Source organism: Procambarus clarkii, chromosome 3, assembly GCF_040958095.1.
Source record: "Procambarus clarkii isolate CNS0578487 chromosome 3, FALCON_Pclarkii_2.0, whole genome shotgun sequence".
NCBI lineage: Eukaryota > Metazoa > Arthropoda > Malacostraca > Decapoda > Cambaridae > Procambarus > Procambarus clarkii.
Genome location: NC_091152.1, coordinates 17,950,796 through 17,965,168, shown reverse-complemented (window position 1 = coordinate 17,965,168; position 14,373 = coordinate 17,950,796). Strand labels below are relative to the sequence as shown.

The window sequence follows — 14,373 nt, the reverse complement described above, 5'->3', positions numbered from 1 at the left end:
CACTAGCCACCGTCCACTAACCTGCCACAGAACACTAGCCACCGTCCACTAACCTGCCACAGAACACTAGCCACCGTCCACTAACCTGCCACAGAACACTAGCCACCGTCCACTAACCTGCCACAGAACACTAGCCACCGTCCACTAACCTGCCACAGAACACTAGCCACCGTCCACTAACCATAACCTGCCACAGAACACTAGGGATCAAGGTCAGGAGGGAGGATGGTGGTGGTGGTCGACCTTGTCAACAGGTGGTCAGTGCTGGTCTGCAGCTCCCTGTGGAAGGTCGTGTGTCGCAGCTCTCCCTCGCCACCAGACGCTGCTCTCTCTTACAGGTAAATACACGCTATATTTACTACTAATCACTCAATAATTACTGATCATAATGTAACACGGGTTAGGGACTGTTGTATTACTGTCAGTGTGGACTGTTGTATTACTGTCAGTGTGGACTGTTGTATTACTGTCAGTGTGGACTGTTGTATTACTGTCAGTGTGGACTGTTGTATTACTGTCAGTGTGGACTGTTGTATTACTGTCAGTGTGGACTGCTGTATTACTGTCAGTGTGGACTGTTGTATTACTGTCAGTGTGGACTGTTGTATTACTGTCAGTGTGGACTGTTGTATTACTGTCAGTGTGGACTGTTGTATTACTGTCAGTGTGGACTGTTGTATTACTGACAGTGTGGACTGTTGTATTACTGTCAGTGTGGACTGTTGTATTACTGTCAGTGTGGACTGTTGTATTACTGTCAGTGTGGACTGTATTACTGTCAGTGTGGACTGTTGTATTACTGACAGTGTGGACTGTTGTATTACTGTCAGTGTGGACTGTTGTATTACTGTCAGTGTGGACTGTTGTATTACTGTCAGTGTGGACTGTTGTATTACTGTCAGTGTGGACTGTTGTATTACTGTCAGTGTGGACTGTATTACTGTCAGTGTGGACTGTTGTATTACTGTCAGTGTGGACTGTATTACTGTCAGTGTGGACTGTATTACTGTCAGTGTGGACTGTATTACTGTCAGTGTGGACTGTTGTATTACTGTCAGTGTGGACTGTTGTATTACTGTCAGTGTGGACTGTTGTATTACTGTCAGTGTGGACTGTTGTATTACTGTCAGTGTGGACTGTTGTATTACTGTCAGTGTGGACTGTTGTATTACTGTCAGTGTGGACTGTTGTATTACTGTCAGTGTGGACTGTATTACTGTCAGTGTGGACTGTATTACTGTCAGTGTGGACTGTTGTATTACTGTCAGTGTGGACTGTATTACTGTCAGTGTGGACTGTTGTATTACTGTCAGTGTGGACTGTATTACTGTCAGTGTGGACTGTTGTATTACTGTCAGTGTGGACTGTTGTATTACTGTCAGTGTGGACTGTTGTATTACTGTCAGTGTGGACTGTATTACTGTCAGTGTGGACTGTATTACTGTCAGTGTGGACTGTTGTATTACTGTCAGTGTGGACTGTATTACTGTCAGTGTGGAATGTTGTATTACTGTCAGTGTGGACTGTTGTATTACTGTCAGTGTGGACTGTTGTATTACTGTCAGTGTGGACTGTTGTATTACTGACAGTGTGGACTGTTGTATTACTGTCAGTGTGGACTGTTGTATTACTGTCAGTGTGGACTGTTGTATTACTGTCAGTGTGGACTGTTGTATTACTGTCAGTGTGGACTGTTGTATTACTGTCAGTGTGGACTGTTGTATTACTGTCAGTGTGGACTGTTGTATTACTGTCAGTGTGGACTGTTGTATTACTGTCAGTGTGGACTGTTGTATTACTGACAGTGTGGACTGTTGTATTACTGTCAGTGTGGACTGTATTACTGTCAGTGTGGACTGTATTACTGTCAGTGTGGACTGTTGTATTACTGTCAGTGTGGACTGTTGTATTACTGTCAGTGTGGACTGTTGTATTACTGTCAGTGTGGACTGTTGTATTACTGTCAGTGTGGACTGTTGTATTACTGACAGTGTGGACTGTTGTATTACTGTCAGTGTGGACTGTTGTATTACTGTCAGTGTGGACTGTTGTATTACTGTCAGTGTGGACTGTTGTATTACTGTCAGTGTGGACTGTTGTATTACTGTCAGTGTGGACTGTTGTATTACGGTCAGTGTGGACTGTATTACTGTCAGTGTGGACTGTTGTATTACTGTCAGTGTGGACTGTTGTATTACTGTCAGTGTGGACTGTTGTATTACTGTCAGTGTGGACTGTTGTATTACTGACAGTGTGGACTGTTGTATTACTGTCAGTGTGGACTGTTGTATTACTGTCAGTGTGGACTGTTGTATTACTGTCAGTGTGGACTGTATTACTGTCAGTGTGGACTGTTGTATTACTGTCAGTGTGGACTGTTGTATTACTGTCAGTGTGGACTGTTGTATTACTGTCAGTGTGGACTGTTGTATTACTGTCAGTGTGGACTGTTGTATTACTGTCAGTGTGGACTGTTGTATTACTGTCAGTGTCTGTCTAATAGTGACGGTTCATCCTCCAGGTGTGATAATGTGGCGCTTCGCGGCGATGATGATAATGGTGACAGCGATGGTGACGGTGGGTTGTGACGCTCACCATATAGCCAGTAAGTGATAGTGAACACTGTACACCACCAGCTGTCTGTGGTACACCACCAGCTGCCTGAGGTACACCACCAGCTGCCTGTGGTACACCACCAGCTGCCTGAGGTACACCTCCAGCTGCCTGAGGTACACCTCCAGCTGCCTGAGGTACACCCTCCAGCTGCCTGTGGTACACCACCAGCTGCCTGTGGTACACCACCAGCTGCCTGAGGTACACCTCCAGCTGCCTGAGGTACACCACCAGCTGCCTGAGGTACACCCTCCAGCTGCCTGTGGTACACCACCAGCTGCCTGTGGTACACCACCAGCTGCCTGAGGTACACCACCAGCTGCCTGTGGTACACCACCAACTGCCTGAGGTACACCACCAGCTGCCTGAGGTACACCACCAGCTGCCTGAGGTACACCCTCCAGCTGCCTGAGGTACACCCTCCAGCTGCCTGTGGTACACCACCAGCTGCCTGTGGTACACCACCAGCTGCCTGAGGTACACCTCCAGCTGCCTGAGGTACACCACCAGCTGCCTGAGGTACACCCTCCAGCTGCCTGTGGTACACCACCAGCTGCCTGTGGTACACCACCAGCTGCCTGAGGTACACCACCAGCTGCCTGAGGTACACCACCAGCTGCCTGAGGTACACCTCCAGCTGCCTGAGGTACACCACCAGCTGCCTGAGGTACACCCTCCAGCTGCCTGTGGTACACCACCAGCTGCCTGTGGTACACCACCAGCTGCCTGAGGTACACCACCAGCTGCCTGTGGTACACCACCAACTGCCTGAGGTACACCACCAGCTGCCTGAGGTACACCTCCAGCTGCCTGTGGTACACCCTCCAGCTGCCTGTGGTACACCACCAGCTGCCTGTGGTACACCACCAGCTGCCTGAGGTACACCTCCAGCTGCCTGAGGTACACCACCAGCTGCCTGAGGTACACCCTCCAGCTGCCTGTGGTACACCACCAGCTGCCTGTGGTACACCACCAGCTGCCTGAGGTACACCACCAGCTGCCTGTGGTACACCACCAACTGCCTGAGGTACACCACCAGCTGCCTGAGGTACACCACCAGCTGCCTGTGGTGCACCACCAGCTGCCTGTGGTACACCACCAGCTGCCTGAGGTACACCACCAGCTGCCTGAGGTACACCACCAGCTGCCTGTGGTACACCACCAGCTGCCTGTGGTACACCACCAGCTGCCTGAGGTACACCACCAGCTGCCTGAGGTACACCACCAGCTGCCTGAGGTACACCACCAGCTGCCTGAGGTACACCACCAGCTGCCTGTGGTACACCACCAGCTGCCTGTGGTACACCACCAGCTGCCTGTGGTACACAACCAGCTGCCTGTGGTACACCTCCAGCTGCCTGTGGTACACCACCAGCTGCCTGTGGTACACCACCAGCTGCCTGTGGTACACCACCAGCTGCCTGTGGTACACCTCCAGCTGCCTGTGGTACACCACCAACTGCCTGTGGTACACCACCAGCTGCCTGTGGTACACCACCATCTGCCTGTGGTACACCACCAGCTGCCTGTGGTACACCACCAGCTGCCTGTGGTACACAACCAGCTGCCTGTGGTACACCTCCAGCTGCCTGTGGTACACCACCAGCTGCCTGTGGTACACCACCAGCTGCCTGTGGTACACCACCAGCTGCCTGTGGTACACCTCCAGCTGCCTGAGGTACACCACCAGCTGCCTGTGGTACACCACCAGCTGCCTGTGGTACACCACCAGCTGCCTGTGGTACACCACCAGCTGCCTGTGGTACACCACCAGCTGCCTGTGGCACACCACCAGCTACCTGTGGTACACCTCCAGCTGCCTGTGGTACACCTCCAGCTGCCTGTGGTACACCACCAGCTGCCTATGATACACCACCAGCTCCCTGTGGTACACCACCAGCTGCCTGTGGTACACCACCAGCTGCCTGTGGTACACCTCCAGCTGCCTGTGGTACACCACCAGCTGCCTGAGGTACACCTCCAGCTGCCTGTAATCTTTAGCAGCTAAAACATTCATTCGAATATCACTGACTATTTTCTGGGTGTCACTACTATGGGCGTTCAATGCCAGGAGTGCACTCTGCGAGTCACAGTATATAAGTCCACTGCCTTTGTCTATTAAAAATTCAGTGGCAAGGTATATGCCTGCAAGTTCGGTTTGAGTTGTACTTGCCCAGTCATTGACGCGCTTCATTGCTGTATGTACGAGAGAAGATTGTTCAAATATGTTACATGCACATCCGGTACATCGTCCACCTTCTTCTACAGAGCCGTCGGTTTAGCACTGATACACATCGTTACCCATACTCTGAGTACTTTCAGTGATGCTTTTCAGTGTTAACTGTTTTAATAATGTAGTGTGCACACTATCTTCGGCGCATTTACAAAATCAACTGATAGATCCCAGTTATCCCATGGAGTAATTGGTTGACTAAACTACATATATTAGTTAATAAAATTGGAGGTGCCTTATCTTATTGTATGGTAGGCTTAGTCCACCAGGTATAACTAGGATGTAGACACCAAATTATCCTCGTGAGAGGCTAGCTTCCATCACCCAAGTAACTGATGTACCAAGATTAATTCCTGCTTCCTCTTCTTGTTCATGTCAAAGGGCACTAGCTGTAAAGTCAGAATCCTAATATATGACAGCTATATCAGAGAAAACTTTTATATATTATTAGATTAGGACCAAGGCCTAATTACCTGTGTTTAGTGGCTTGTTCGCATCCTAACCGGTTCGCCCTATATCTACTTAACATTAACTGGCCAGAAATGATTAGATAAACTGGTTTCGGTAAGACACTTCCCTTGTTTAGATGTTGACTGTGTGTTGATGATGGAAGAAGCACTAATTTGATCTCCATAAAACTTCGTCCAAGAGAATTATAGGAGCTGAATTTGCTCCAGCCACTATGGTCTTAACACTGGCTGACCTCCCTCACCACTGACGCCTTGGCTCTCCTTGTCCAGATGTCAATATGTGGTAGAACGGGTCACATTTACTTTATTTTGATACTGATAATTAAGTTAACTCAAATGAGATGTTTTCATGATGATAAAAGTCCAAAGACTACTGTATTTAAGAATAATTCCCAACAGAATAGCTGGTGAATTTATAGTACTATGTGGCAATAATATCCTGTTTTCTATTGGCGGAAAATTCCACTACAAGCTACATTTTCTATGGGTTAACTTGAGTATACAACAGCAGCAACATTATCTGTCTGTTGTATTAAAATATTAGTAAATGGTGTCGTGTTTTCTGACACCCTCCATGCACGTTTCAATTTTTACCGAGTGTTTATAACCGTGTCTGGGAGTCGTCGTCAGTCCCTGAGGACTGATTTGCGGCAATTGTTCTTTCTATTCGGAAACCTGGTTCTCTAGAGTCATCCCCTAAAGACTTCCTCCCCATTACCCTCTCGAGTTGCGTCTGCAAACTCTTTGAGAGTATGGTCAATGTCCATCTAATGTGGTTCTTGGAACGCTTTCACCTCCTCTTCTCTTCTCAATTTGGCTTTCGCAAGTTTCGCAGCATGACCGATGTCCTCGAGAACTTGGAGGTCTGTATTTGTACTGCCTTTGCTATGAAGACCTCCGTTGTTGCTGTCCTTTTTTACCAGGAAATGTCATATGACACCACCTGGTCATACCATATTCTGTCCCAACTTCATTCTTATGGCCTTCGTGGTAATCTCCCTCTCTTCCTCCAAAGCTTCCTCTCTCGTCATTCCTTTTGAGTGTGGCTTGGTGCCACTCTCTCTGCCTCTTTTTGGCAATATGAAAGTGTGCCTCAGGGTAGTGTTCTGAGCACTATTCTTTTTTCCTGGTTGCCCTCAATGATCTTTTTTCCTCCCTTCCCTCTGACTTTGTCTCCACTCTTTATGTTGACAATCTTACCCTCTGCTGTCAAGGTGATGACTCGCCTATCCTCCAACCGCGGCTTCAACTTGGGATTGATGCCGTGTTGTCCTGGGCCACCAATCATGGCTTCAAGTTCTCTCCGACTAAGACTTGTGCTATGACTTATATTCGGAAGCTGGTCGTCCTTCGACCCCCTCTGTCACTTTATGGTAATCCTCTTTCATAAAAGGATTCTGCTAAACTTGTGGGGTTAATGTTTGACACTCACTTGTCCTGGTCACCCCATATCTCCTACCTCCGAGTTGAATGATCTAATGCCCTTAACTTACTTAAGGTCTTGTCCCATACTCCATAGGGAGCTGATAGGCGCACGCTCCTCTCTTTACATTTCTCTCTCGTGCTGCCTAAACTCGATTATGGCTGTCCTTACTCGTCTGCCTCTCCCTCCACCCTTCATCGTCTTGATGCTCTTCATCATTCTGGGCTCCGTTTTAACTCTGGTGCATTTCATTCGACTCCTACCCAGAGCTTGTATGTTGAGACTGGCATCCTGTCTCTACAGGATCGCCGTGCTCGCTACTGTCTTCACTACTTTGTGCGGTCCTTACAACACCCTCAATGTCGCTTATGTCGTACTTTGACCGTTATCCCTCCTGTGGGCCCTGTTCCCTTTCACCACCGTCCCCTTTCTGTACGGTTGTCTCGCTTGCAAGGTTCTCTCTCTCGGTTCATGTTACAACATTTCTCCTCATGTCATTCCGTCCTTGCCTCCATGGAGGGTCCGTCTTCCTACGTTTTGTAGAACCTTGACCTGCATGACTAAAGTTTTTACCCCTCCTACAGTTCTGAAATGCCTTTTCTTTACACTACTGCTCCATCTCCCTCTTCACAGATGGGTCCAAATCTGCTGACAGCGTAGGCTACTCCACTGTGTTTCCTGACTGCACCTATATGTGTCGCCTGCCACCAGAGACAAGCATTTTCATGGCTGAAATTTATGCAATTGTGTTTGCTCTTCGTCAACTACTTTCTTGCCGTAATTCTTCCTTTCTTGTTGTAGTTGACTCTCGCAGTGCCTTTATGGCTCTGGAGTCTTTTAATCCTATCCATACTGTGGTCATCGAAATTAAATTTTGGCTGTTTCTTATCTCCAGCAGATTTAAGATAGTCGAGTTTTGCTGGGTTCCCAGCCATATTGGTGTGTCCATAAATGAGTATGCGGACACTGCCGCTAAGGAGGCTATCCACGTCTGACCCATCTCCTGTAAAGGTATTCCTTATTCCGACTTTTACCCAGTCATTCATTCCTCAACACGTGCCCGTTGGCAGGGTTGTTGGTCTTCTGTTACTGGTAACAAGCTGCGTGATCTTAAGAGTAGTGTGTCCCCGTGGCCTTCCTCCTACCACCGTAACCGGCGGTGGGAAACGGCTCTGGGAAGGTTGCGCATGGCCTATACACGTTTAATTCACGAGCACTTAATGGAGCGCCGCCCTGTTCCTTATTGTGCGAATTGCACTGTCTCTCTTACGGTCGTGCATATCCATGTTCAATGTCTTGTCTTCCAGGATGTGTGTGCATCTTGCCTCCCAAACGTCACCTGTCCCTCGATAGTATCCTTGGTGATTCATATGCCTGTGATGTTGTTCACCTTATGCTCTTTTGTTCTCGTATTGGCATCCTTAGTGATATTTAGCACCTTTTGAATATCCTGCACTTCTGACGGTGCTACATAGCCTCCCCGGCTTGGTGCCTTCTTTTGATAATTACTTGTTTGTTTCATAATGTATGTGATTCCTTGTGGACTGCCACTTCTTCCACAGGCTGAAGTTAGGTGTTAAACCCTATTGTAATGCCATCCTCGCTGAGCCCATGTAGCTGTTGTTTCCTTCTCCTTTCTGGCTCTTTCTTTTTAACAAGTTCAGTGAGGACGTTCGTGAAATTATCCCACAATGCTCCCATGTCTTGATCTCCTATGATCCCCCTCCAGGATGTATTTTACAATTCCTCTCACATTCTATGACAGCTCTTCCAGGGTAGTCTCAGAAGCAGGTCACAGCAGTCAGGGGGAGAGGCAAGCTTTTCCCTCACCAAGAGCTTAGCAGTCATGCCCTTTTCTGTTCTAAAAGTAAAAGATCTAGAATGAGAAAATCCGAAGCTGTGATGTGGATTCGAATGGCTCCTACGGACTGTTTTATTGATACATCATGTTAATGTGATATCTTCGTGTAAGATGTAGTATGTTGTTATCTCGGGTGGGCTCAATAATGTGACAAATGAGTCCTGTACGAGGCAGGAAATGACTCTCCTGCACTTTGTGATGTTTGGTTTACCCAATCTAATGTCTCGTAGTTAAAGTCGCCCATTATAGTAGCTTGTGTTCCAGCTGCTGCCTCCTGTTATGCAGGTCTGCTGCCTCCTATTATGCAGGTCTGCTGCCTCCTATTATACAGGTCTGCTGCCTCCTATTATACAGGTCTGCTGCCTCCTATTATACAGGTCTGCTGCCTCCTATTATACAGGTCTGCTGCCTCCTATTATACAGGTCTGCTGCCTCCTATTATGCAGGTCTGCTGCCTCCTATTATACAGGTCTGCTGCCTCCTATTATACAGGTCTGCTGCCTCCTATTATACAGGTCTGCTGCCTCCTATTATACAGGTCTGCTGCCTCCTATTATACAGGTCTGCTGCCTCCCGTTATACAGGTCTGCTGCCTCCTATTATACAGGTCTGCTGCCTCCCATTATGCAGGTCTGCTGCCCATTATACAGGTCTGCTGCCTCCTATTATACAGGTCTACTGCCTCCTATTATACAGGTCTGCTGCCTCCCGTTATACAGGTCTGCTGCCTCCTATTATACAGGTCTGCTGCCTCCCATTATGCAGGTCTGCTGCCCATTATACAGGTCTGCTGCCTCCTATTATACAGGTCTACTGCCTCCTATTATACAGGTCTGCTGCCTCCCGTTATACAGGTCTGCTGCCTCCTATTATACAGGTCTGCTGCCTCCTATTATACTGGTCTGCTGCCTCCTATTATGCAGGTCTGCTGCCTCCTATTATACTGGTCTGCTGCCTCCTATTATACAGGTCTGCTGCCTCCTATTATACAGGTCTGCTGCCTCCCATTATGCAGGTCTGCTGCCTCCTATTATGCAGGTCTGCTGCCTCCTATTATAATGGTCTGCTGCCTCCTATTATGCAGGTCTGCTGCCTCCCATTATACAGGTCTGCTGCCTCCTATTATACAGGTCTGCTGCCTCCTATTATACAGGTCTGCTGCCTCCCATTATGCAGGTCTGCTGCCTCCTATTATGCAGGTCTGCTGCCTCCTATTATACTGGTCTGCTGCCTCCTATTATGCAGGTCTGCTGCCTCCTATTATACAGGTCTGCTGCCTCCTATTATACTGGTCTGCTGCCTCCTATTATACAGGTCTGCTGCCTCCCATTATGCAGGTCTGCTGCTTCCTATTATGCAGGTCTGCTGCCTCCTATTATACTGGTCTGCTGCCTCCCATTATGCAGGTCTGCTGCCTCCCATTATACAGGTCTGCTGCCTCCTATTATGCAGGTCTGCTGCCTCCTATTATACTGGTCTGCTGCCTCCTATTATGCAGGTCTGCTGCCTCCTATTATACTGGTCTGCTGCCTCCTATTATACAGGTCTGCTGCCTCCTATTATACAGGTCTGCTGCCTCCCATTATGCAGGTCTGCTGCCTCCTATTATGCAGGTCTGCTGCCTCCTATTATAATGGTCTGCTGCCTCCTATTATGCAGGTCTGCTGCCTCCCATTATACAGGTCTGCTGCCTCCTATTATACAGGTCTGCTGCCTCCTATTATACAGGTCTGCTGCCTCCCATTATGCAGGTCTGCTGCCTCCTATTATGCAGGTCTGCTGCCTCCTATTATACTGGTCTGCTGCCTCCTATTATGCAGGTCTGCTGCCTCCTATTATGCAGGTCTGCTGCCTCCTATTATACTGGTCTGCTGCCTCCTATTATACAGGTCTGCTGCCTCCCATTATGCAGGTCTGCTGCTTCCTATTATGCAGGTCTGCTGCCTCCTATTATACTGGTCTGCTGCCTCCCATTATGCAGGTCTGCTGCCTCCCATTATACAGGTCTGCTGCCTCCTATTATGCAGGTCTGCTGCCTCCTATTATGCAGGTCTGCTGCCTCCCATTATGCAGGTCTGCTGCCTCCTATTATGCAGGTCTGCTGCCTCCCACTATGCAGGTCTGCTGCCTCCTATTATACAGGTCTGCTGCCTCCTATTATACAGGTCTGCTGCCTCCCATTATGCAGGTCTGCTGCCTCCCATTATGCAGGTCTGCTGCCTCCTATTATGCAGGTCTGCTGCCTCCCATTATGCAGGTCTGCTGCCTCCTATTATACAGGTCTGCTGCCTCCTATTATGCAGGTCTGCTGCCTCCCATTATGCAGGTCTGCTGCCTCCCATTATGCAGGTCTGCTGCCTCCTATTATGCAGGTCTGCTGCCTCCTATTATGCAGGTCTGCTGCCTCCTATTATACTGGTCTGCTGCCTCCCATTATGCAGGTCTGCTGCCTCCCATTATGCAGGTCTGCTGCCTCCTATTATACAGGTCTGTTGGAACGGTGGAATTCCCCTCTCAGTCATGTCACGTGGTGTTCCCGTCTCCCTGAGCCTAGTCATGTCGGTATTCTCAACCTCAATATAGTCAACCCATTCCCCCTATTTAGATAGTAGTGTTTCTAACTGTGTGCACCATAGTACAAACATTGACGTACTAAGCAATTAGATAGTAGAACTTTGTACTATTCATTTTATAGTCCGAAAAATATGAAGGTAAAACACGAACTGAAATATTCCTAGGCCTAGTATAGCACATATATGTACTATATAAGGCCTCTGATAGCGTGAATTAGGCCTAGAAACGTTGGATTAGGTTACTATAGTTTGTCTTTGCAACATAAGTAGAAGTACTTCCTATAAGTACTGCCAACACAAGAGGCTGGGCTGCAGTACGTGACACCATGTGTCAAATGTATCCACCAGGGAGTCAGGGAGCCGGTTGGCCGAGCGGACAGCACGCTGGGCATGTGATCCTGTGGTCCTGGCTTCGATCCCAGGCGCCGGCGAGAAACAATGGGCAGAGTTTCTTTCACCGTATGCCCCTGTTACCTAGCAGTAAAATAGGTACCTGGGTGTTAGTCAGCTGTCACGGGCTGCTTCCTGGGGGGTGGAAGCCTGGTCGAGGACCGGGCCGCGGGGACACTAAAAAGCCCCGAAATCATCTCAAGATAACCAGGTTCCTTCCACTTGTTCAAGTATGTTTACTGAGACAAGAAAGAAATACATCTCAAAGGGATAGAGTAGCCTAGGCTATTTCTACAAACCTCACCTACCACTTGTGCACAAGCCATACAACCTCGTGGCGTTGTTCCCAGGAGACTGAGAGGATTGACACCTGCATTCTGTGCACACTATTGCACACGTTCCACAGTGGGAACGGATTGGACAGATTCAGAAGAGAACTTGGTGATACTGGTTTGGCGCGAGCCTTGTTGATTTATGGGAGATATTCCCCGGGTACGGTGCTTACATGGGCAGCCATCACATCTCTCACTTCACAGCTTTTAATTCCGGGTTCAGTTCCATCACCTGCACAGTGACGTTTGGGGCCCATTTCCTTTCACCTTATACATCTAATCACCAACTGCTGTGAGTTGCATGGCGTGGGAAGTTGAGCAGTTGGCGTACGGGGACCTGGATAAGCCTTAGAGGCTCTCTGTCCGCGACAATGGGACCCGTAGGATGACAGGAGTGAGCTGACAGGTGTAGACAGGTGTGAGCTGGCAGGTGTAGACAGGAATGAGCTGGCAGGTGTCAACAGGAGTGAGCTGGCAGGTGTAGACAGGAGTGAGCTGGCAGGTGTAGATAGGTGTGAGCTGGCAGGTGTTGACAGGAGTGAGCTGGCAGGTGTAGACAGGAGTGAGCTGACAGGTGTAGACAGGAGTAAGCTGGCAGGTGTAGACAGGAGTGAGCTGACAGGTGTAGACAGGAGTGAGCTGACAGGTGTAGACAGGAGTGAGCTGGCAGGTGTAGACAGGAGTAAGATGACAGGTGTAGACAGGAGTGAGCTGACAGGTGTAGACAGGAGTGAGCTGGCAGGTGTAGACAGGAGTGAGCTGGCAGGTGTAGACAGGAGTAAGATGACAGGTGTAGACAGGAGTGAGCTGGCAGGTGTAGACAGGAGTGAGCTGGCAGGTGTAGACAGGAGTAAGATGACAGGTGTAGACAGGAGTGAGCTGGCAGGTGTAGACAGGAGCTGCCTTGCATGGGCCTTGTAGAGTCTGCTATATTGTGAGGTTGGTGTGTGTTGCAGGGTGTGCGCGGGGCGGAGGGCGGCATGGCGCATGCGGCCACATCACCGACTGTCCGCCACTACTCTCCCTCCTTCACCGGCTGCGCACTGCTACTGCGCCGCCGCACGCCTTCCAGATACTGCGCAGGTAAGTCTCGGGAACAAATACATAGAAGAGCGCCACAATAACACCAGCTGGACTGAAGAATGTTCACGGCGGCGACAGTTACGGGCGGCACCCATCTAGTACAGGGGCCTCGTAGCCTGGTGGATAGCGCGCAGGATTCGTAATTCTGTGGCGCGGGTTCGATTCCCGCACGAGGCAGAAACAAATGGGCAGAGTTTCTTTCACCCTAAGTGCCCCTGTTACCTAGCAGTAAATAGGTACCTGGGAGTTAGTCAGCTGTCACGGGCTGCTTCCTGGGGTGTGTGTGTGGTGTGTGAAAAAAAAAGTAGTTAGTAAACAGTTGATTGACAGTTGAGAGGCGGGCCGAAAGAGCAAAGCTCAACCCCCGCAAAAACACAACTAGTAAACACAGGCACTCCCTGGCTCCTGGAGCCACACTTCCTATATATATGAACAAATCCACAGGGGCCGTGACGAGGATTCGAACCTGCGTCCGGGAGCATCCCAGACACTGCCTTAATCGACTGAGCTACGACAGGGTTAATGGGTTGAAACCGAAGTTCTACTGAACTTACTGGATCCTCGATTAAGGCAGTGTCTAGGATGCTCCCGGACGCAGGTTCGAATCCTCGTCACGGCCCTTGTGTATTTGTTCATTTGATGCATCACGTTAGTGTGATCTCTGTGTGTGTCCAATATATATATCACAGAAAACTTTTAATATAATGTTTTGAGTGAATCGAAGCCTAGCCACACACACGCGCGAACATTTTTGAGTGGAATTAAATACATGATAGCCTAGTAAGGGAGTTTACTATATAGAGAGCAGCAAACTTGGACAGTATAGAAAACATATATGGAACAAGCACCTATAGGAAGCCAACGTTTCTCTTATAAGAGACTTTAACTTAAGACAAACAAATTGGGCTGACAAAAATATGGATTAATGAAGCAGAAGATTTATAAAAATAGTTAATTAATGCTTCGACAACAAATTATGAACCTCAAAACTAAACAAAGATTTGAAAATTATTGTTACTTAACAAGGGACCCCTGATATATAACTTCGCTATGAAGAGTGAGCTAGGGACCTGGAGTGAGCTAGGGACCTGGAGTGAGCTAGGGACCAGTAGTGAGCTAGGGACCAGGAGTGAGCTAGGGACCAGGAGTGAGCTAGGGACCAGGAGTGAGCTAGGGACCAGTAGTGAGCTAGGGACCAGGAGTGAGCTAGGGACCAGGAGTGAGTTAGGGACCAGAAGTGAGCTAGGGACCAGGAGTGAGCTAGGGACCAGGAGTGAGCTAGGGACCAGAAGTGAGCTAGGGACCAGGAGTGAGCTAGGGACCAGGAGTGAGCTAGGGACCAGAAGTGAGCTAGGGACCAGGAGTGAGCTAGGGACCTAGAGTGAGCTAGGGACC

The 14,373-nt window shown here is 48.9% G+C and overlaps 1 protein-coding gene across 1 annotated transcript in view; it reads left to right on the top strand.

The window, feature by feature from the left end:
- Window positions 1-200: 200 nt before the first annotated feature.
- Window positions 201-14,373, top strand: part of LOC123760859 (phenoloxidase-activating factor 3) — a 51,868-nt gene continuing 37,695 nt past the window's right edge. Inside the window, exons 1-3 of the mRNA XM_069329621.1 lie at window positions 201-338; window positions 2,522-2,605; window positions 12,852-12,978. Coding sequence (XP_069185722.1) covers window positions 2,530-2,605; window positions 12,852-12,978 — 203 coding nt within the window. The 5' untranslated portion in view covers window positions 201-338; window positions 2,522-2,529. The remainder of the gene's footprint in view (window positions 339-2,521; window positions 2,606-12,851; window positions 12,979-14,373) is intronic.